The sequence below is a fragment of the Ranitomeya variabilis genome, chromosome 6, assembly GCF_051348905.1.
Source record: "Ranitomeya variabilis isolate aRanVar5 chromosome 6, aRanVar5.hap1, whole genome shotgun sequence".
Lineage (NCBI taxonomy): Eukaryota > Metazoa > Chordata > Amphibia > Anura > Dendrobatidae > Ranitomeya > Ranitomeya variabilis.
Genome location: NC_135237.1, coordinates 353874392 through 353896198, shown reverse-complemented (window position 1 = coordinate 353896198; position 21807 = coordinate 353874392). Strand labels below are relative to the sequence as shown.

The window sequence follows — 21807 nt, the reverse complement described above, 5'->3', positions numbered from 1 at the left end:
TGGCATCTGAGGACCTCCTGCTGGCTGGATCACCTGCTGGGTCCACCGTCTTGCCTGGGGATGACATGTTGCATCGCCTGTGCGCTCGCAACCATCCCCCTTTTATAGGCAGAAATTCGTTTGTTTTTCTCCCCCCAGCGGTGTACTGCGCATGCGCGAAATCGCGCTTTCCCTCACCGCTGCTGAGTGACCCGGAAGTGCTACCACTTCCAGGCAAGTAATGGAGATTTTTACACCGCTCTGCGCATGCGCGGCCACAATCTCACCTCGGCCCGCGCTATGGAGCTGGTGTACCGGCTGCTGCTGTGCCACAGATCCCGGACCCCTATATGCCGGTCCGCGTCCGGAGCCTACTTCCAGGCCGCACACCTGCAGCGTTGTTCCGTGAGATCAGGCGGCCTCTTCCGGACCCAGCCATCCCACATGCCGGACAGATGAGGGGGGAGCCGTCTAACGGAGTCTCCCCTGACGCTGCTTCTGGACCGCATCCCCTTCTGTTCCCGCAGAGACCGCACAGGCGGATGCCCTGGCCCAGGTATGGTTCTGTAGTTTCGGAGAATCCAGAGATCCTGTCCCCTGGGAACAGGAAACCTAAACTGAGGAGAGGGGGACTGCCCCTTTTATTTCTCTGTAGGTTTCCTGTTCCTTGGGGCGGATCCCTACCTCTCCAGTGGGTGCTGTCATGGCGAAGGGTAAAAAAAAAAAGCTCCCCCCCCCCCCCCTTAGACTACAGGTAAAATAAGTCTGATGCTGCCTCAGAACATGGTCATGTAGAATTTTAAGGCATTTGTCTTTAGTTAAAGGTTCAAATAGCAAGTGGAGGAAGTTTCAGCTATGCAGTGTAACCTGAAATCTCATGCACATCCTTCTTATTTTTTTGACGGATTTGAACCATAAAAGCATTTTGTTTAAATCTGCAGCATGTCAATTCTTTCAGCTCTTTTGCAGTTTCTCACTAATTCACCCCCTTCAAAAATGCTCGTATTTTGTGCAGCGTGTTCCACCAACTCTCAGATTTTCGGTACAGAAGTATTTGCTTATCTGCTGCAAATACTGACCGAGAGTTGCCAGGAAAAACGCTGTGAAAAACACAAATGATTTTGACTTATTCTACATGTGTTTTTGATACAATTTGAATTCCTTTTTTTGTACCATTTTTCGTGCAGAAAAATCTTTTGCAAATACTCTATTGTTGCTAGAAAAATGCAACATAAAATATGCTCAATATTTTATGCTTTTTTTCTGTCATTCATTTCAGTGATTCTCAAAAGCGCTGAAAGAATTGACACACTGCAGGTTAGAAAAAAAGCTTTGGTAACATTCCGAAAGGAAGAAATAAGCAGCAAGTGCATGATTCTCTTTTCTAGTGCAGCTTTTTTACCCTTGAAAAACATGCTTTAAAAAAACGCTGCAAAATGCACCATGTGAACAAGCCCTTAAAGAAATTGTCCCACCAGCAAAATTCCTGTTTAATCGATTGATAGCACTGGTATACAGTGATTTTTGGTGCCAACAATGTCTGAATGATTTTATATTAAGTTTATGGTGCTGATTAGGAATATGACTTCAGTTACATAGTTACATAGTTATTAAGGTTGAAGGAAGACTGTAAGTCCATCTAGTTCAACCCATAGCCTAACCTAACATGCCCTAACATGTTGATCCAGAGAAAGGCAAAAAAAAAATCATGTGGCAAAGAGTAACTCCACCATGGGGAAAAAAATTCCTTCCCGACTCCACATACGGCAATCAGACTAGTTCCCTGGATCAACGCCTTATCAAGGAATCTAGTGTATATACCCTGTAACATTATACTTTTCCAGAAAGGCATCCAGTCCCCTCTTAAATTTAATTAATGAATCACTCATTACAACATCATACGGCAGAGAGTTCCATAGTCTCACTGCTCTTACAGTAAAGAATCCGCGTCTGTTATTATGCTTAAACCTTCTTTCCTCCAGACGTAGAGGATGCCCCCTTGTCCCTGTCTCAGGTCTATGATTAAAAAGATCATCAGAAAGGTCTTTGTACTGTCCCCTCATATATTTATACATTAAAATAAGATCACCCCTTAGTCTTCGTTTTTCCAAACTAAATAGCCCCAAGTGTAATAACCTATCTTGGTATTGCAGACCCCCCAGTCCTCTAATAACCTTGGTCGCTCTTCTCTGCACCCGCTCCAGTTCAGCTATGTCTTTCTTATACACCGGAGACCAGAACTGTGCACAGTATTCTAAGTGTGGTCGCACTAGTGACTTGTATAGAGGTAAAATTATGTTCTCCTCATGAGCATCTATGCCTCTTTTAATGCATCTCATTATTTTATTTGCCTTTGTAGCAGCTGCCTGACACTGGCCACTGAATATGAGTTTGTCATCCACCCATATACCCAGGTCTTTTTCATTGACGGTTTTGCCCAGAGTTTTAGAATTAAGCACATAGTTATACATCTTATTACTTCTACCCAAGTGCATGACCTTACATTTATCCCCATTAAAGCTCATTTGCCATTTATCAGCCCAAGCTTCTAGTTTACATAAATCATCCTGTAATATAAAATTGTCCTCCCCTGTATTGATTACCCTGCAGAGTTTAGTGTCATCTGCAAATATTGAAATTCTACTCTGAATGCCCCCTACAAGGTCATTAACCCCTTCACCCCCGGAGCTTTTTCCGTTTTTCCGTTTTCGTTTTTCGCTCCCCTCCTTCCCAGAGCCATAACTTTTTTATTTTTCCGTCAATTTGGCCATGTGAGGGCTTATTTTTTGCGGGACGAGTTGTACTTTTGAACGACATCATTGGTTTTAGCATGTCGTGTACTAGAAAACGGGAAAAAAATTCCAAGTGCAGTGAAATTGCAAAAAAAGTGCAATCCCACACTTGTTTTTTGCTTGCCTATTTTGCTAGGTTCACTAAATGCTAAAACTGACCTGCCATTATGATTCTCCAGGTCACTACGAGTTCATAGACACCTAACATGACTAGGTTATTTTTCACCTAAGTGGTGAAAAAAAATTCCAAACTTTGCAAAAAACAAAACAAAACAAAATTGCGCCATTTTCCGATACTCGTAGCGTCTCCATTTTTCGTGATCTGGGGTCAGGTGAGGGCTTATTTTTTGCGTGCCGAGCTGGCGTTTTTAATGATAGCATTTTGGTGTAGATACGTTCTTTTGATCGCCCGTTATTGCATTTTAATGCAATGTCGTGGCGACCAAAAAAACGTAAATCTGGCGTTTCGAATTTTTTTCTCATTACGCCATTTAGCGATCAGGTTAATGCTTTTTTTTTATTGATAGATCGGGCGATTCTGAACGCGGCGATACCAAATATGTGTAGGTTGGGTTTTTTTTTAATTGATTTATTTTGATTGGGGCGAAAGGGGGGTGATTTAAACTTTTATATTTTTTTTATTTTTTTCACATTTTTAAAAACTTTTTTTTTTTACTTTTGCCATGCTTCTATAGCCTCCATGGGAGGCTAGAAGCAGGCACAGCCCGATCGGCTCTGCTACATAACAGCGATCATCAGATCGCTGTTATGTAGGAGAATTGCAGGTGTGCTGTGAGCGCCGACCACAGGGTGGCGCTCACAGCCACCGGCAATCAGTAACCATAGAGGTCTCAAGGACCTCTATGGTTACAATGGAGGAGCATCGCCGACCCCCGATCATGTGACGGGGGTCGGCGATGCGCTCATATCCGGCCGCACGGCCGGATGCGGTAGTTAAATGCCGCTGTCTGCGTTTGACAGCGGCATTTAACTAGTTAATAGCGGCGGGTGATCGCGATTTCACCCGCCGCTATTGCGCGCACATGTCAGCTGTAAAAAACAGCTGACATGTCGCGACTTTGATGTGCGCTCACCGCCGGAGCGCACATCAAAGCGGGGGTCCCGACATGTGACGTACTATTCCGTCACATGTCGGGAAGGGGTTAATAAATATGTTAAAAAGAAGAGGGCCCAATACTGACCCCTGTGGTACCCCACTGCTAACCGCAACCCAGTCCGAGTGTGCTCCATTAATAACCACCCTTTGTTTCCTATCCCTGAGCCAGCTCTCAACCCACTTACACATATTTTCCCCTATCCCCATTACTCTCATTTTATGTAACAACCTTTTGTGTGGCACCGTATCAAAAGCTTTGGAAAAGTCCATATACACTACGTCCACTGGGTTCCCTTGGTCCAGTCCGGAACTTACCTCTTCATAGAAGCTGATCAAATTAGTCTGACATGAACGGTCCCTAGTAAACCCGTGCTGATACTGGGTCATAAGGTTATTCCTCTTCAGATACTCCAGTATAGTATCCCTTAGAATGCCCTCCAGGATTTTACCCATAGTAGAGGTTAAGCTTACTGGCCTATAATTACCGAGTTCAGTTTTTGCCCCTTTTTTGAATATTGGCACCACATTTGCTATACGCCAGTCCTGTGGTACAGACCCTGTTATTATGGAGTCTTTAAAGATTAAAAATAATGGTCTATCAATGACTGTACTTAGTTCCTGCAGTACTCGGGGGTGTATCCCATCCGGGCCTGGAGATTTGTCAATTTTAGTTATTTTTAGACGCCGCTGTACTTCCTGCTGGGTTAAGCAGGTGACATTTAATGGGGAATTTTTATCACTAGTCATTTTGTCTGCCATGGGATTTTCTTTTGTAAATACTGATGAAAAAAAGTCATTTAGCATATTGGCTTTTTCCTCATCCTCATCCACCATTTCACCCAGACTATTTTTAAGGGGGCCAACACTATCATTTTTTAGTTTCTTACTATTTATATAGTTAAAGAATATTTTAGGATTATTTTTACTCTCTCTGGCAATGAGTCTCTCTGTCTCAATCTTTGCTGCCTTGATTTGCTTTTTACAGAATTTATTTAATTTTCTGTATTTATTTAATGCCTCCTCACTACCTACTTCCTTTAATTCTCTAAATGCTTTCTTTTTTGTCCCTTATTGCACCCCTTACAGCTCTATTTAGCCATATTGGTTTCCTCCTATTTCTAGTATGTTTATTCCCATACGGTATATACTGTGCACAGGTCCTATCCAGGATGCTAATAAACGTCTCCCATTTTCTTTGTGTATTTTTGTGTCTCAGGATATCGTCCCAGTTAATTGCACCAAGATCCTCTCTCATCCGTTGGAAATTTGCCCTCCTGAAGTTTAGTGTCCTTGTCACCCCCCTACTACCCATCTTATTAAAGGTTACATGAAAACTTATTATTTTGTGATCACTATTCCCCAAGTGACCCCCAACCCTTATATTTGATATGCGGTCTGGCCTGTTGGTTAATATTAGGTCTAGCAGTGCCCCCCTCCTTGTTGGGTCCTGAACCAGTTGTGAAAGGTAATTGTCTCTCATAGTTGTCAAAAAACGATTACCTTTGCTGGAACTGCAGGTTTCTGTTCCCCAATCTATTTCAGGGTAGTTGAAGTCCCCCATAATAATGACTTCTCCTTGAGTCGCAGCTTCATCTATTTGCTTTACGAGGCTATTCTCCATTGCTTCCATTATTTTTGGAGATTTATAACAAATCCCTATCAGTAATTTATTATTTTTTCCCCCTCCCCTTATCTCCACCCACAGGGACTCTACATTTTCATTAAATTCACCTATATTATCACGCAGGATGGGTTTTAAGGAAGATTTTACATATAGACACACCCCACCCCCTCGCTTATCTGTACGGTCATTTCTGAACAGGCTATAGCCCTGCAAGTTAACAGCCCAGTCATGGCTCTCATCCAGCCACGTCTCAGATATCCCCACCATGTCATAATTATGCTCCAACAACATTAGTTCTAATTCATCCATTTTGTTGGCGAGGCTTCTGGCATTAGTATACATGCACTTGATGTTCCTCTCTGTACCTCTATTCTTTCTTAAATTATTAACTGTTCTAACCCCACCCCCCATGCCACCGCCACCCCCAACTTCCTTATTTGTGCCCAGGTCTCTATCTGCACTATCTTCCCCTCCTATAAAATGAATACCCACCCCCCCAATCCCTAGTTTAAACACTCCTCCAACCTTCTAACCATTTTCTCCCCCAGCACAGCTGCCCCTTCCCCATTGAGGTGCAGCGCGTCCCTAGCGTAGAGCCTGTAGCCAACTGAGAAGTCGGCCCAGTTCTGCAGGAACCCAAACCCCTCCTTCCTACACCAATTCTTGAGCCACTTATTAACCTCCCTAATCTCCCGTTGCCTCTCTGGCGTGACACGTGGTACAGGCAGTCTTGCCAGATTGGCTCCAGTTTCTGAAATATTTAATAGTTAATTAATTACAGTAGAATTCTACCTTCAAAAGGTCACTTTTATAGAATTGTAAGCATACAAATTGAAGTATAAATTAATTATATGGTATATTTCATTACCTAAGAAACTGTTGAAGAGTCAAAAAGTCCAAAAGCCATCGCATATGTTGTCACAGACAAGTCGCATTGGGGGAATTCATTATTTTCATGGATGATTTCTCTCAAAATCTAGAACCAATTCAACAAAAGTCATGGGATTTTTTAATTTAGCACCCTCAAATCCATTCAAAAAACCTTTACACATGAGAATTACATTTTTTCTTGTAGACCTGTGTAATGGAAGATTATGCATTTTCACAAATAAATGTGATTTAAAATGCTGAATGCAGAAAGTTTCTAATATGTTACTCCAATTGCCAGTGGCTGCTTTTCTGAGCACTATCATTAGCGTATAGACTTGCAGAATACATATGCATTCTGTAAGCCTATACTTCCATTCGGTATTGCTAGGAAGATGATGGCTCTTTACAGAAGAATTTTAATAATGACTTAAAATAGAAAATAATTAGTTATTAAAGTTGTATGGTCTTTGTGTTCTGAGAGCTTGCCAGAGAAAGAATGTAGTGAGAAAAATAGTACTTGATTTCTCTTTCTACAATAACAGTATCTACATTGTATTATTTAAATGTTTTTCTTCTGGTTTGTTACAGAATAAAATGATTATTTATAAGAAAGGAGACCCATTTTATGAAGCACAAGAAAATCACAACCTTATTGGTGTGGCAAATATATTTCTAGAATGTCTCTTTTATGATGTTAGACTTCAGTATGCAGTGCCTATCATTAGCCAGCAAGGGGAGGTAAGAGTCTTAATGTATTTTTTAAACTGCACAGTCTTAAAGAACACTTTGTTGCACCAGTTTTAAAACATAGAATTTAAGTTGAGAATCGTATGTTATGTGGCTTACTTATTTTTATCTTCATTCGCAAAATGTGATACACTATTATATTGACTTTTGGCCTTGAGACTATGGAGAAATCGATAATATTGACGCTGTTCATAAGATCTTTTATATTCTCTAAATACCGTATATACTCGAGTATAAGCCGAGATTTTCAGCCCATTTTTTTGGGCTGAAAGTCCCCCTCTCGGCTTATACTCGAGTCATACCCGGGGGTCAGCAGGGGAGGGGGAGCGGGGGCTGTCTAGTTATACTTACCTGCTCCTGGTGCGGTCCCTGCAGTCCCTGCTTCTCCCAGCGCTGCATCTTATTCCTGTATTGAGCGGTCACATGGTACCGCTCATTACAGAAATGAATATGCGGCTCCATCTCCCATAGGGGTGGAGCCGCATATTCATGACTGAAAATGAGCGGTAACTGTGACCGCTCAATACAGGAAGAAGATGCAGCGCCGGGAGAAGCAGGGACTGCAGGGACCGCACCAGGAGCAGGTAAGTATACGGGGAGCGCTGCGCGATATTTACCTGCTCCTCGCTCCGGTGCGGCTCAGTCTCCAGCGTCCTCTGGCAGTGACGCTCAGGTCAGAGGGCGCGGTGACGTAGTCAGTGCGCGCCCTCTGCTGAGCGTCAGTGCTGGAGAGGAGATGGAGGTAAATATTGAAAGCGCCGGCGTCCTGAGCAAGAGAGGTGAGTATGTGATTTTTTTTTTTTTTATTGCAGCAGCAGCAGCATTATATATGGCACAGCTTTATAGGGAGCATCTATGGGGCAATAATCAACGGTGCAGAGCATTATATATGGCACAGCTTTCTATGGAGCATCTATGGTGCCATAATGAACAGTGCAGAGCATTATACACTCACCGGCCGCTTTATTAGGTACACCATGCTAGTAACGGGTTGGACCCCCTTTTGCCTTCAGAACTGCCTCAATTCTTCGTGGCATAGATTCAACAAGGTGCTGGAAGCATTCCTCAGAGATTTTGGTCCATATTGACATGATGGCATCACACAGTTGCCGCAGATTTGTCGGCTGCACATCCCAAAGATGCTCCATACAAGGCAGGATGGATCCATGCTTTCATGTTGTTTACGCCAAATTCTGACCCTACCATCCGAATGTCGCAGCAGAAATCGAGACTCATCAGACCAAGCAACGTTTTTCCAATCTTCTACTGTCCAATTTCGATGAGCTTGTACAAATTGTAGCCTCAGTTTTCTGTTCTTAGCTGAAAGGAGTGGTACCCGGTGTGGTCTTCTGCTGCTGTAGCCCATCTGCCTCAAAGTTCGACGCACTGTGCGTTCAGAGATGCTCTTAGGCCTACCTTGGTTGTAACGGGTGGCGATTTGAGTCACTGTTGCCTTTCTATCAGCTCGAACCAGTCTGCCCATTCTCCTCTGACCTCTGGCATCAACAAGGCATTTCCGCCCACAGAACTGCCGCTCACTGGATTTTTTTTCTTTTTCGGACCATTCTCTGTAAACCCTAGAGATGGTTGTGCGTGAAAATCCCAGTAGATCAGCAGTTTCTGAAATACTCAGACCAGCCCTTCTGGCACCAACAACCATGCCACGTTCAAAGGCACTCAAATCACCTTTCTTCCCCATACTGATGCTCGGTTTGAACTGCAGGAGATTGTCTTGACCATGTCTACATGCCTAAATGCACTGAGTTGCCGCCATGTGATTGGCTGATTAGAAATTAAGTGTTAACAAGAAGTTGGACAGGTGTACCTAATAAAGTGGCCGGTGAGTGTATATGGGGCACAGCTTTATGTGGAGCATCTATGGGACCATAATGAACGGTGCAGAGCATTATATATGGGGCACAGCTTTCTATGGAGCATCTATGGGGCCATAATGAACGGTGCAGAGCATTATATATGGCACAGCTTTATGTGGAGCATCTATGGGGCCATAATGAACGGTGCAGAGCATTCTATATGGGGCACAGCTTTATGTGGAGCATCTATGGGGCCATAATGAACGGTGCAGAGCATTCTATATGGGGCACAGCTTTATGTGGAGCATCTATGGGGCCATAATGAACGGTGCAGAGCATTCTATATGGGGCACAGCTTTATGTGGAGCATCTATGGGGCCATAATGAACGGTGCAGAGCATTCTATATGGGGCACAGCTTTATGTGGAGCATCTATGTGGCCATAATGAACGGTGAAGAGCATTCTATATGGGGCACAGCTTTATGTGGAGCATCTATGGGGCCATAATGAACGGTGCAGAGCATTCTATATGGCACAGCTTTCTATGGAACATCTATTGGGCCATAATGAACGGTGCAGAGCATTCTATACGGCACAGCTTTATAAGGAGCATCTATGGGGCCATAATGAACGGTGCAGAGCATTTTATATGGCACAGCTTTCTATGGAACATCTATGGGGCCATAATGAACGGTGCAGAGCATTCTATATGGCACAGCTTTATAAGGAGCATCTATGGGGCCATAATGAACGGTGCAGAGCATTATATGGGGCACAGCTTTATATGGAGCATCTATGGGGCCATAATGAACGGTATGGAGCATTTATTTTTATTTTTGAAATTCACCGGTAGCTGCTGCATTTCCTACCCTAGGCTTATACTCGAGTCAATAAGTTTTCCCAGTTTTTTGTGGCAAAATTAGAGGGGTCGGCTTATACTCGGGTCGGCTTATACTCGAGTATATACGGTAGCTGTTATATTAAGGATGTGTATATATTTATTAAAAATCACTTGAAACTTTCTGTTGTCAATTGCATACTGTTTCAAATGCTGCCTGTGCGTTATTGGCTGATCAAACCCTCAAGATATCAAAAGTAATTAAAAACATACGGCACAGTACAGTACAGGCCACTAAGCTCTATACCCAGTCTTTCCAGTACCCCAGTTTGTGAGATGTTATCCTTTTAAGGAATCACATACAAACCAAATAAAGTCAATCGTCCTCAAGAACACACACTATTTCATCTATTCTGCCAGCTGCTAAATCATAGAATCATACAATGTTAGAGTTGGAAGGGGTATTCAGAGTCTTCATGCCCAACCCCCTGCTCAATGCAGGATTCACTAAACCATCTCAGACAGATGTCTATCCAGCCTCTGTTTGAAAACTTCCATTGAAGGAGAACTCACCACCTATCATGGCAGCCTGTTCCACTCCATGATCGCCCTCACTGTCAAAAAGTTTTTTCTAATATCTAATCTGTATCTTCTTCTTTTCAGTTTCATTACATTGCTTCTCGTGTTTCCATGTGTAAATGAGAAGGATAATGATGATCCCTCTATACTGTGATATCCCTTCAGATATTTGTAAACAGTTAAGTCTCCTCTTAGCCTTCTTTTTTTAAGCTAGGTCCTTTAAATGTTTTTCATAGGATATAGGTTGCAGTCTGCTCATCATCCTGGTTAGCTTTTCTCTGAAATTGTTCCAGTTTTTTTTTTTTTTAAATGTGATGCCAAGAACTGGACACAGTATTGCAGGTGATGAGTAGAGGGGGTTAATTACTTTACGTGATCTAGACTCTGTTCTTCTCTTAATACGTCCCAGAACTGCGTTTGCCTTTTTTTGCTGCTGCATCACACTGTTGACTCATGTGCTGTCTGTGATCTATTAGTATACTAAAGTTTTTTCTCACTTGCTGTTGCTTAGGTCTACTCCTCCTATTCTCTAGATGTAATTTTCATTTTTCTTGTCCAGATGTAGAATCTTGCATTTCTCCCTGTTAAATACCATTGTATTAGTTGCTGCCTATTGTTCAAGCTTATCCAGAGCTTTCTGAATCTGTTCTCTGTCTTCTCTAGTGTTAGCTATCCCTCCTGGCTTTGCATCATCTGCAATCTTGATTAATTTACTTTCAGTTCCCCTATCTATATCAATTATAAAAATGTTGAACAACACGTGGCAAAGACAGAGCCTTGTGGTACCTCTCTTGAAGCACTCTTCCAATTGGATGTGCAACTATTTTTACCACTCTTTGAGTACGATCACTAAGCCAGTTATGAATCCACCTAGCCATTGCCTTGTCAATCCCACACTTGGTCATTTTTTCAATAAAGGATACTATGAGATACTTTAACAAATGCTTTGCAGAAGCTGAGATATACTATATCTACCGCATTTCCCTGATTTACCCAGTTAGTAACTCCATCAAAGAAGGAAATTAGATTAATTTGGCATAATTTTTTGGCTACAAACCCATGCTGGCTCTGGTTAATTACTGTGTTCTTATCCAAGTACTTGCATACATGCTGTTTAATAACTTGTTCAAAGATCTTTTTTCATGGTATAGAAGTAAGGCTCACTGGCCTGTATTTTCCTGGCTCTATCTTCTTTATTTGAAGATAGGGACAACATTTGCCCTTCTCCTATCTTCTGGGATTTCTGTTCTCCAGGATTTTTCAAAGATTCTAGTGGTTCTGAAAATTCCTCTACTTCCTTCTTTTCAGGATTGTTACGGATTGTGCAGTGAGAATTTCATTCAGCAAAATCTCCCATTCTTCATGGACATTGCTGTCCTTTAGAGCATCCAGCCATTGGACCGTTCCTACTCTCTTTCTGAGTCTGTTAAAATCTCTTTCTGAAGTCCAACCTTAAAGTCTTGAGTCCTTGCACGTCTTCTTCCTCTTGTAATCGAAAATTTGAGGATAGCATGATCGCTACCTACTAAATTAAATACTAAATTACAAGCCACCTTTACTTTCTCAACCATTTCCTCACCAGGTGGTACGGATTAGTTCCAAGATGGCACATCCTCTTGTTCTCTCTTCTACCTTTTGAAAAATAAAGTGGTCAGCAAGAGAACATAAGAATTTTCTGGTCCTATTACTTTTGCCTTCCCACCAAATATCTGAAAACTTAAAAACTCCCATGATCATTATGTTGTACTTTTTTGAGAACAAAGACATCTGATGTAAAGAGAGTTCATCCGTATCTTCAGTCTGTCCAGGTGGCCATATAGTAAACACCTACAATAGTGTCATTTTTGATCTTGTCTCCTTGTATTCTTATCCAAGCAGTTTCTGCAGAGCTACCATTCTTTGAATCTTGGATCTCTGTGGAGATGTATGCTTTCCTAACCTACAATACCACACCTCCTCCCCAGTTGTTAAACCTCTTTCTAATAAATAAGTTGTAGCCTTCAAAGTTTGTATTCCAATCATGTGTATCATCCCACCAGGGTTCAGTGATGCCTATAATATCATATCTCTCTTCTTGTGTTAGCAGCTCTAATTCTCCTCGTTTGTTTCCCATGCTCTGTGCATTTGTATACACACATTAGTTTGTAGTTGGTTTCTCTTACTCCTCTATTTTCATTCAAAATGTGTTGTCTATATTCTTTATTTCTACTTCTAATAGCAGGGTTCTCAAAATAATTCAGGGGACGAAAGCAGGGTAATAGAGAAAGAAAAGATGAAGAAAGTAACTTTTAATAGTGAAGGACTTTTCAATATTTGAAACACATGGCTTAATTATACTCAGAAACAATGCTCTTTTAAAAAAGTATATAAAATCCTTAAAATGTCAGAGTTCAACTCCTACCAGCCCAACTCAGATATTGTCTTATTCATCTTCATGGCCTGGTAGAAGATCAGTAAGGCGAAACTTGAGTTGAGCTGTAAGGGTGTTGAACTTTCCCTGTCTGTTAATGACAGTATCAGAATTTTTTATGTTATTTTCAATCATATTGTTTGTAAGTTCAATAATGCCGTGTGTGTCTGAAATAAAAAGTCCTCAGAACTTCATTCTTAAGTTTGCTTTTTTATGTTTTTTTTTTTCCCCAGTCCTTAATCAAGTAGCTCATGGAAGAGGATAGACATAGATTGTGTTAGTCTAGGGAAACTGGTCTGTATGTATGGTTCCTCATGAAAATATCATCATGCAAACTGGAGTATTGGAAAGACTATGTACAGAGTCAAGTGTACCATGCTGCCATGTATTTTCCATAACTTTTAAGTAGAAGATATATTTAAATTAAAAATAAGCATAAACTATTTGGTCTTCTCTTCTGCCTGTGTATAGGTCGCAGGACGACTTCATATTGAGGTGATGCGGGTTACTGGTGTTGTTCCTGAGTGTTTAGTTGGTGACGACTCATCTGAGAATTCTAGTGAGAGCGGCAGTTTTGAAATCATAGATAACAGTGGAGAAATAATCTACCGGCCCAAAAGGCTGACATGTCGAGTAAGTATGTTAATTGAGATGAATTGAGTGTTCACAAAAAAAGGAACAGTGTGAAGGTGTAGCAGGTGGGATATTTTTTGGCATAGTATTTCTCAGTTACATTTATGAATACTTTTATATAGAGACACTATTCAAACTACTCTAGGTAACTTCAGGCTTTTTTTTTGATTCTGAAAATATTTTAGATTTTTGTCTGTGAATACAAAAAAAATCTGGCTAAAAATTGACTTCGGGCTACAACTATCCTTCCTGGCCTTCCATACACAAGCAGACTTGACTAAGGGTACCGTCACACAGTACCATTTTAATCGCTACGACGGCACGATCCGTGACGTCGCAGCGATCGTATGATTATCGCTCCAGCGTCGTAGACTGTGGTCACACTTTGCAATCACGGCGCTGGAGCGATGCCGATGTCCCCGGGTAACCAGGGTAAACATCGGGTTACTAAGCGCAGGGCCGCACTTAGTAACCCGATGTTTACCCTGGTTACCAGCGTAAACGTAAAAAAAACAAACAGTACATACTTACATTCCGGTGTCTGTCCCCCGGCGTTCTGCTTCTCTGCACTGTGTAAGCACAGCGGCCGGAAAGCAGAGCGGTGACGTCAGACGTCACCGCTGTGCTCGCTTTCTGGCTGGCCGGCGCTCACACTGCAGAGAAGCTGAGATGCCGGAGGACAGACACCGGAATGTGAGTATGTACTGTTTGTTTTTTTTTACGTTTACGCTGGTAACCAGGGTAAACATCGGGTTACTAAGCGCGGCCCTGCGCTTAGTTACCCGATGTTTACCCTGGTTACAAGCGAACACATCGCTGGATCGGTGTCACACACAACGATCCAGCGATGTCAGCGGGTGATCAAGCGACGAAAGAAAGTTCCAAACGATCTGCTACGACGTACGATTCTCAGCAGGGTCCCTGATCGCTGCTGCGTGTCAGACACTGCGATATCGTAACGATATCGCTAGAACGTCACGAATCGTACCGTCGTAGCGATCAAAATGGTACTGTGTGACAGTACCCTTAGGGTTAATTTGTTCTGTATTGGAGAGATTAGTAAGCTGCTCCTAGACAACTTAGAAGGGGTTCTTCAAGAATGTAATAACTTGCCCGTCACATAAGTCAGTCACTTCACAGTGGGCTGCAGTCTGAAGAAACATTGCTCCCGAAACCTGAAAAGAGGAGCTGTATTGTAAGAACACATACCTCCATGAGTCGAGGGGAAGGACTATGACCTCAAAAGAAATAAATCTTCTCCTCCTCTAACAGACTGTGCACTACTGAGGCTGGAAAAAATATTCCAGAAAAAGATTTATTTATTCTGATGTCATAGCCCTTCTCCTTGAGTCATGAAGATATGTGTGCTTATGATACAGCTTCACTGTGGAGACACAGGTCTCTGGAGCTGTGTTCCTTTAGACTGCAGCCCATGAGAGACAAAGGATCAGGCTTGATGAAATCTACTTGCCTGATCAGTAGGCAGAACCCATCCCCTATACACGTTTGTATGTCTGCCGATGCTGCCTAGATTAGAGAGTTCAGCTGACTTTATGTAATGCGTACGGCATCCTTTCTATATCTGGAATAGTCTTTTTTTTTTACCTTTGTGCTAGGTTAAAATAAAAGAAGCTACTGGCCTTCCACTGAACCTGTCAAACTTTGTATTCTGTCAATACACTTTCTGGGACCAGCCTGAACCCACAGTAGCGCCCCCAATGGTCAATCCAGATATGCCTTCACCAAGAAATAAAGACGCTCAGTTTACAGTTAAATTTGCACATTCAAAGGTAATTATCAATTTTTGTGCTTTTCGTAAATAGGATGTGAAATTGTAAATACTTAATTTGACTGTCTGATTGCCCACACCTTATATGATAAATTTACCTTGATATATGTATTTTTCCTCCAGGATTATCTGGTCAATATAACAGAAGAGTTTTTGGAGTTCATTGCTGAGGGTGCGCTTGCCATTGAAGTTTGGGGTCACAGATGCGCTGGAAATGGAAGATCTTTGTGGGAGATAGATTCTCTTCATGCAAAATCTAGAACACTGCGAGACAGGTTTGTATGGAAGAAGCATAGCCCCACATAGCCCCCACATCATGTTTTTATTTGTCTTCTCTGGGAAACAATTTTTTTTTAATCATTTTATATCCAGATGGAATGAGGTGACTCGAAGAATAGAAATGTGGATAGCTATATATGAGCTAAATGAGAATGGTGAATACGTGTCGGTGGAGCTGCACCAGGCCAAGGACGTGAACACTGGTGGAGTATTCCAGCTCAGACAGGTTGGCCTGCCTAGGTTTTGCCTCATTATTCTTTTACAATGTCGTTATTGTTTTGGTATGTCTATATAATTAGTATTATTTCTCATCTCAGGGTCATTCTCGCAGAGTCCAGGTGACTGTGAAACCTGTGCAGAATTCTGGTACTTTACCGCTAATGGTTGAAGCCATCCTCTCCGTTTCAATTGGCTGCATCACTGCCCGATCCACTAAGCTACAGAGAGGATTGGATAGTTACCAGGTAACTAGTCAGTAAATGATCTGTTAGACTTTTCAGAAGTTCTTAAAGACTGAAGAGGTTTAAGATGCTCCTTAAAGGGAATCTGTCACCATGAAAATTGGCCTTTAATTACTATAATGTGGGAAGTCCCTCTTAATCTCTTCCAGTAAATCAGTAAACAACCTGTGATTTGTAAGCTAATGAATCTTATATACACTCACCGGCCACTTTATTAGGTACACCTGTCCAACTTCTTGTTAACACTTAATTTCTAATCAGCCAATCACATGGCGGCAACTCGCCATGTAGACATGGTCAAGACAATCTCCTGCAGTTCAAACCGAGCATCAGTATGGGGAAGAAAGGTGATTTGAGTGCCTTTGAACGTGGCATGGTTGTTGGTGCCAGAAGGGCTGGTCTGAGTATTTCAGAAACTGCTGATCTACTGGGATTTTCACGCACAACCATCTCTAGGGTTTACAGAGAATGGTCCGAAAAAGAAAAAAAATCCAGTGAGCGGCAGTTCTGTGGGCGGAAATGCCTTGTTGATGCCAGAGGTCAGAGGAGAATGGGCAGACTGGTTCGAGCTGATAGAAAGGCAACAGTGACTCAAATCGCCACCCGTTACAACCAAGGTAGGCCTAAGAGCATCTCTGAACGCACAGTGCGTCGAACTTTGAGGCAGATGGGCTACAGCAGCAGAAGACCACACCGGGTACCACTCCTTTCAGCTAAGAACAGGAAACTGAGGCTACAATTTGTACAAGCTCATCGAAATTGGACAGTAGAAGATTGGAAAAACGTTGCTTGGTCTGATGAGTCTCGATTTCTGCTGCGACATTCGGATGGTAGGGTCAGAATTTGGCGTAAACAACATGAAAGCATGGATCCATCCTGCCTTGTATGGAGCATCTTTGGGATGTGCAGCCAACAAATCTGCGGCAACTGTGTGATGCCATCATGTCAATATGGACCAAAATCTCTGAGGAATGCTTCCAGCACCTTGTTGAATCTATGCCACGAAGAATTGAGGCAGTTCTGAAGACAAAAGGGGGTCCAACCCGTTACTAGCATGGTGTACCTAATAAAGTGGCCGGTGAGTGTATATATTTTTATACTTGATAGGGGGAAGCCAGTCTGAAGAAATAAAAAGAAAAAAGACTTACTCACTCATTGTATCCGCTTTCTACTCCAGATCCAACAGTCTCCGCTGGACCTGAAGTGATGAGTTTACAACCATGACTTCAGGTCATTGGTGGTCATGACATGATTACTTCAGGTCCAGTGGAGACTGTTTGATCAGCAACGCTGGGGCCGAGAGTGGATTCCACTGTGAGTCTTCTTTCTCCAGGTTGGCTTAAATACTTTTCAAGGAGAAGTGTATGCAATGGCACACTCCCTCTCTAAAATGCAAAGAAGCTACCATATAGGCACGGTCAGCCCAGAATGTAGGTCGGACACCATGATCATCCTAAACCCTAATAGCTGTATTAAAAAAAAGGAATTGTGGAACAGCAGCTCAGTACCATTTCTTATGTCATAGCCCAATGAAGTCTCAGTGTACATAGGGAGGGACAAACCAACAAAATCCCAAACACTGAGCTAGCATAATGGGGTTCAAGTCTCTGTATAATTCCTAACAGGAAGGTAGAAATGTTCCAGCCATTAGCAATTGATATCTTTGTTTATCTGTAATGGTTGAATTTGCACTGGTTAGATAGGCTACGTGATGTAACTGTATTTTCCCTCTTTCTGCATAGTTTTGCGATGTGTATGTAACCTTGTGTTCTGGTACTTACTGCTCCTAGTACTTTTTTACGATGTGATGAAAGCCATGCATGTCCTGTTTACATCATGTATTCTCTCCTACCAGAAAGATGATGATGTTGGTGGTGATGATATGGATAGTTACCAGGTATTATTAAAGAGACTGCTTCCGATCCTGAGGCACAGGATACGGTTCTGCTCTGCGCTACATGGAAAGAGGGGGAGGAAATCTGGTGGCGCCTGGGGAAGGATAATTTGGGACGAGGGTGGGGAAGGCTTATTAAGCTGGGGCAGGCAAGCTTTAACGCTCCTTATTTCCATCACTGAACCATCACGTAAAATGCTTCCAGACTTGATATCATGTATAACGCTGTCTAACATACTGACACATAGTAGGCTTTCTGAGAAGGTGGCAGTGCATACGGAAACATGACCTTAATAATATCTATATCATATTTCCTGACCGCCATATTTGGCTCAGTCATTAGTGCTGTATTTGCACTTCTGAAGGAACCTGAAGGAGCATGCACAACAAAGCCGCCCCACACATAAGAAAAGGCTTGTGTTTTTATAACGGGTGAAATAATTACCTGAAAAAATAAAAAAAACTAAATATCCACCAATCAAAAAACGATATGTCAAAGCAGGGTGTGGCTAATATAAAAATTAACTTTTAATACATCTACTAAAAACGGTATGAAAAACCACACAAGAAAAATTCAAGTAAAGGACTCACAGATAAGATTCCCATTCAAAGGGAATAGAAAAACCACCAAATCCCCAACATTTGCATTTGGTATACCAATCTCTTAGGGGAAAAAATCATATGAATAACCACATGACATATATGATCACAAACCGCATATTTCTTATCTCCATCCGTCACATGAAGATGCCGTAGCCGTGATTAATATAAAAATTGGAACGATCTCACCTCCGAACTTCCTTCTTTCTGGTGTCGGTAAGACCGCTTAATACTTGCACAGCATCTGGGAGGGGGGGCCTCACGACTCTGGTCACACACATACCCGCCCACGCTGTCAAAAGAGATCCATTAACCCCAAGGTAGAAGACACATTTCCCTACGCGTTTCGTTGTATTCAACTCATCAGGGGAAACTCATGTATTGTCCCTCCAGCTCCGTCTGGGGTACTGAACGCGGGGCATCGATTTATATCCCTTTCTTCATTTAAAACATGTGCACTCTTTGCCAAATTGAGCATGCACGTGTGATTTGAGTTTGTTAGGAAAAGCTGTCGGCTGACATCTATTGAAAATGTATGGCTAGCTTCAGTCCAGTGGAGGATAGGTGATAACTGATAGATCGTGGGGGTCTGACCTCTGGAATAGCCATTGGTCATCAGAAGGGGGCACTCTAATGGAGAATGGAGCGTCAGTGTACATACATGGCCACGACCCCATCCCGGGGACTGTTTCACAAACACAATTTGTGCTTTATAAAAATTTCAATATAACATTTATTATTTACTTAGACTGCGGGAACGGTTGAGCGCATGTGCACTGGCAGTAACTTCTAACTGGGATCAAAGGCGATCAGGTGGGGTCCCAGTAGTCACAGATCTATAAGATATCACCTGTCTAGTGGATACGTGAGGATTCCTTTTCACTTGACAACCCCTTTAACATTTTCTTTCAATAGTAAATTCCAGTGAAAATTAAAATGAAGTCTAAACTGGTTTTGAGACTGTCAATGTACTGTATCCATCACCAGGAGTGTATAACTTGGTTATCTCTCTAATCAGAATCATAAGCTACGGGCCTCGCTTGGTTTCAGAATATTAGGCGATTCTACCTTGGAAATTCCAATAGTTCAGCTATTGAAATTTCCAAGTTGTGGAAACTGGAGCCAAAAAGTATTAAGTTACGTACATCTGTCTGGAAATCTTCTGTATTGATAAGAAGTTAATTTAGTAACATGTACAACATGACTAATAATAATACGCTCATTCACAAGTGCACTAACATGGCTTACTACATCCTCACCACACACCAGTGAGCACAAGGCATGATGCATGGTTGGGTTTAATATGCATGGAAACAGGAATTCACACATGGACCTGCTGATAATCTTTCGCAAGCATTGCTGCGCAGAACTAATGGTGGAATTATATTAATTTTGGTTTCCTTTGATACCTAAAGGAAATAGCCGGCTATACATCACTCCAGGCTTTGGCCATTAAGCAGGTTTTATGTTGCATTGTTACATGGATTTTATTATCAATCACATGTGATGTTGCAAATAAATTAAAGGGGTTGTCCACTACTAAATGTTTGGTCCCGATAAAATAATAAAGCCTATACTCACCTCTTGTGCCGGTGCTGTTCCCGTGGTGTTGTCACTTGTTCTCCCCGGGGCTCCCGTGCTGTTGTTGTGATACGTGACCCCGGTGCCCAACCTCTTCCTGTTCAATTTGATAGAAGGCGGAGAAAGTGACGCCAGCACTGTTTGGCCACCGAGGTCGCGTATCACAACAACAGAACGGGAATAGGGTTGGCATAGTGAGTTTCAGCTTTTTTATTTTATCGGGGCTAAGCGTAAGGTATGAGAAGGAGTTATCTAAGTATTTGACAACTTCTTTAATGTGTAAAATTAAATACCAAGAATTATCCAAGTTGATAACTTTAGATGTCAATTTCTTTTTAAACTTTTTTTTTAGTTACCTTTTCCTATCTTTTTTTAAATAGTTTTTTGGAAAGAAGCAACATAAAACTGTTTAATGGTGTCACTTCTTAATTCTCTTGACAGAAAGTTAAATGGAAAGCCTGGCCTACAAGTCAGTGTTGTACTTATATATACACATTTTGCATCTCTGAAACAGGAGGAGGATTTGAATTGTGTCCGCGAAAGATGGTCAGATGCACTGATAAAACGCAAAGAGTACCTGGACGAGCATATTCAGAAAATCATCAACAAGCAAGGTTTACATGTTTAGAATTTCTTTTTTTTTTTAATATATACTGTATATATATATATATAAAATGGGTGTTATATTTAAGAGAACCTTACAACTGATACATGTACCCTATCCACGGTCAGCATGTATCAGCCACTGGCTGTATGAATAGTATCAGGCTCTGTACACTAGTCGCGCAGACTGCCCACTGCCTTAGAGTGGCAGATTACTACCTACATGCACGTATAGGCAGAGACCTATCAATCTAGGTCAGTGGGGGAGTAGTCTAACAGCAACTTGGCTCCTTATGAAAACAAACAATCTCACATATTGAAATTTAATATGCCAGATCATCTTTTTTTTTTTCAACCTGACATAGACCAAATCATTCGCTAGTCCGTGTAAAAAAAAAAAAGAAAAAAAGAAAGGAGCTTGGCGACCTAGGTCGAATGTGTTTGGCCACCGTTTGTGAACATTGAGAATGATGCCTCATTTGGATCTGGACATAACTGAACTTCTGATCTTTTGATAAAAAAATATTTATAATTGAGAGTCCTCTTTGGTTGATACCTTTTAATGGCTAACTGAAAAGATGGTAACAAATTGCAAGCTTTCGAGGCTACGCAGGTCTCTTCATCAGGCAAAGACTAATGCAAAATCTGAAGAATCGCATACCGTACTTATACACAACACAGCACAGAGATCAAGAAGGCAATAGATAAGACAAGTGACGTGAAGCAAAATTTTCATGTGAGAGGGTTAGACATAGATATTGGAACAGTTCATAGATAAGGAAGTCTTAATGTTTTATGGTCCTTTGAATGGGTCTGGTTCTGTGTTGTGATGACCCCAGAAGGTCTGAAGATCAAATTCCTTAATTGATGTAAAATAGATATAAATCCATGTGACACATTCATTCCTGCACTGAGTGTGTCAAAGGTCGTCATAAGTTTATACTCAGACTCTTCTGTCTTTCTGAGATTTGAAATTACCTTTTAAAACAAGTAATTTCATGTTCATGATGCTATGTTCTGGGATACAAAAATATTTTGCTACCGGTAGGTCCATTCTTTTTTCTCTTATTGTGTAACGATGAGAATTCATTCTTGTTCTAAGTTTTTGCCCTGTCTCCCCCACATACAGACCCCCAGTTGGACATTTAGTACAAAGTTTATTTAGTATAAACTCATGATGACCTTTGACACACTCA

General features: G+C 41.7%; 1 protein-coding gene across 5 annotated transcripts in view; it reads left to right on the top strand.

Annotated features, from left to right (window-relative positions):
• KIF13A (kinesin family member 13A) overlaps positions 1-21807 on the top strand; it is a 242705-nt gene that overhangs the window by 193626 nt on the left and 27272 nt on the right. For 3 of the 5 annotated variants that reach the window (XM_077269946.1, XM_077269945.1, XM_077269943.1), the window contains 8 exons: positions 6971-7120; positions 13243-13404; positions 15021-15194; positions 15317-15468; positions 15566-15698; positions 15790-15936; positions 17789-17830; positions 20523-20622. In XM_077269946.1, coding sequence (XP_077126061.1) covers positions 6971-7120; positions 13243-13404; positions 15021-15194; positions 15317-15468; positions 15566-15698; positions 15790-15936; positions 17789-17830; positions 20523-20622 — 1060 coding nt within the window. The remainder of the gene's footprint in view (positions 1-6970; positions 7121-13242; positions 13405-15020; positions 15195-15316; positions 15469-15565; positions 15699-15789; positions 15937-17788; positions 17831-20522; positions 20623-21807) is intronic. The other 2 variants (XM_077269944.1, XM_077269947.1) reach the window with 1 other exon arrangement.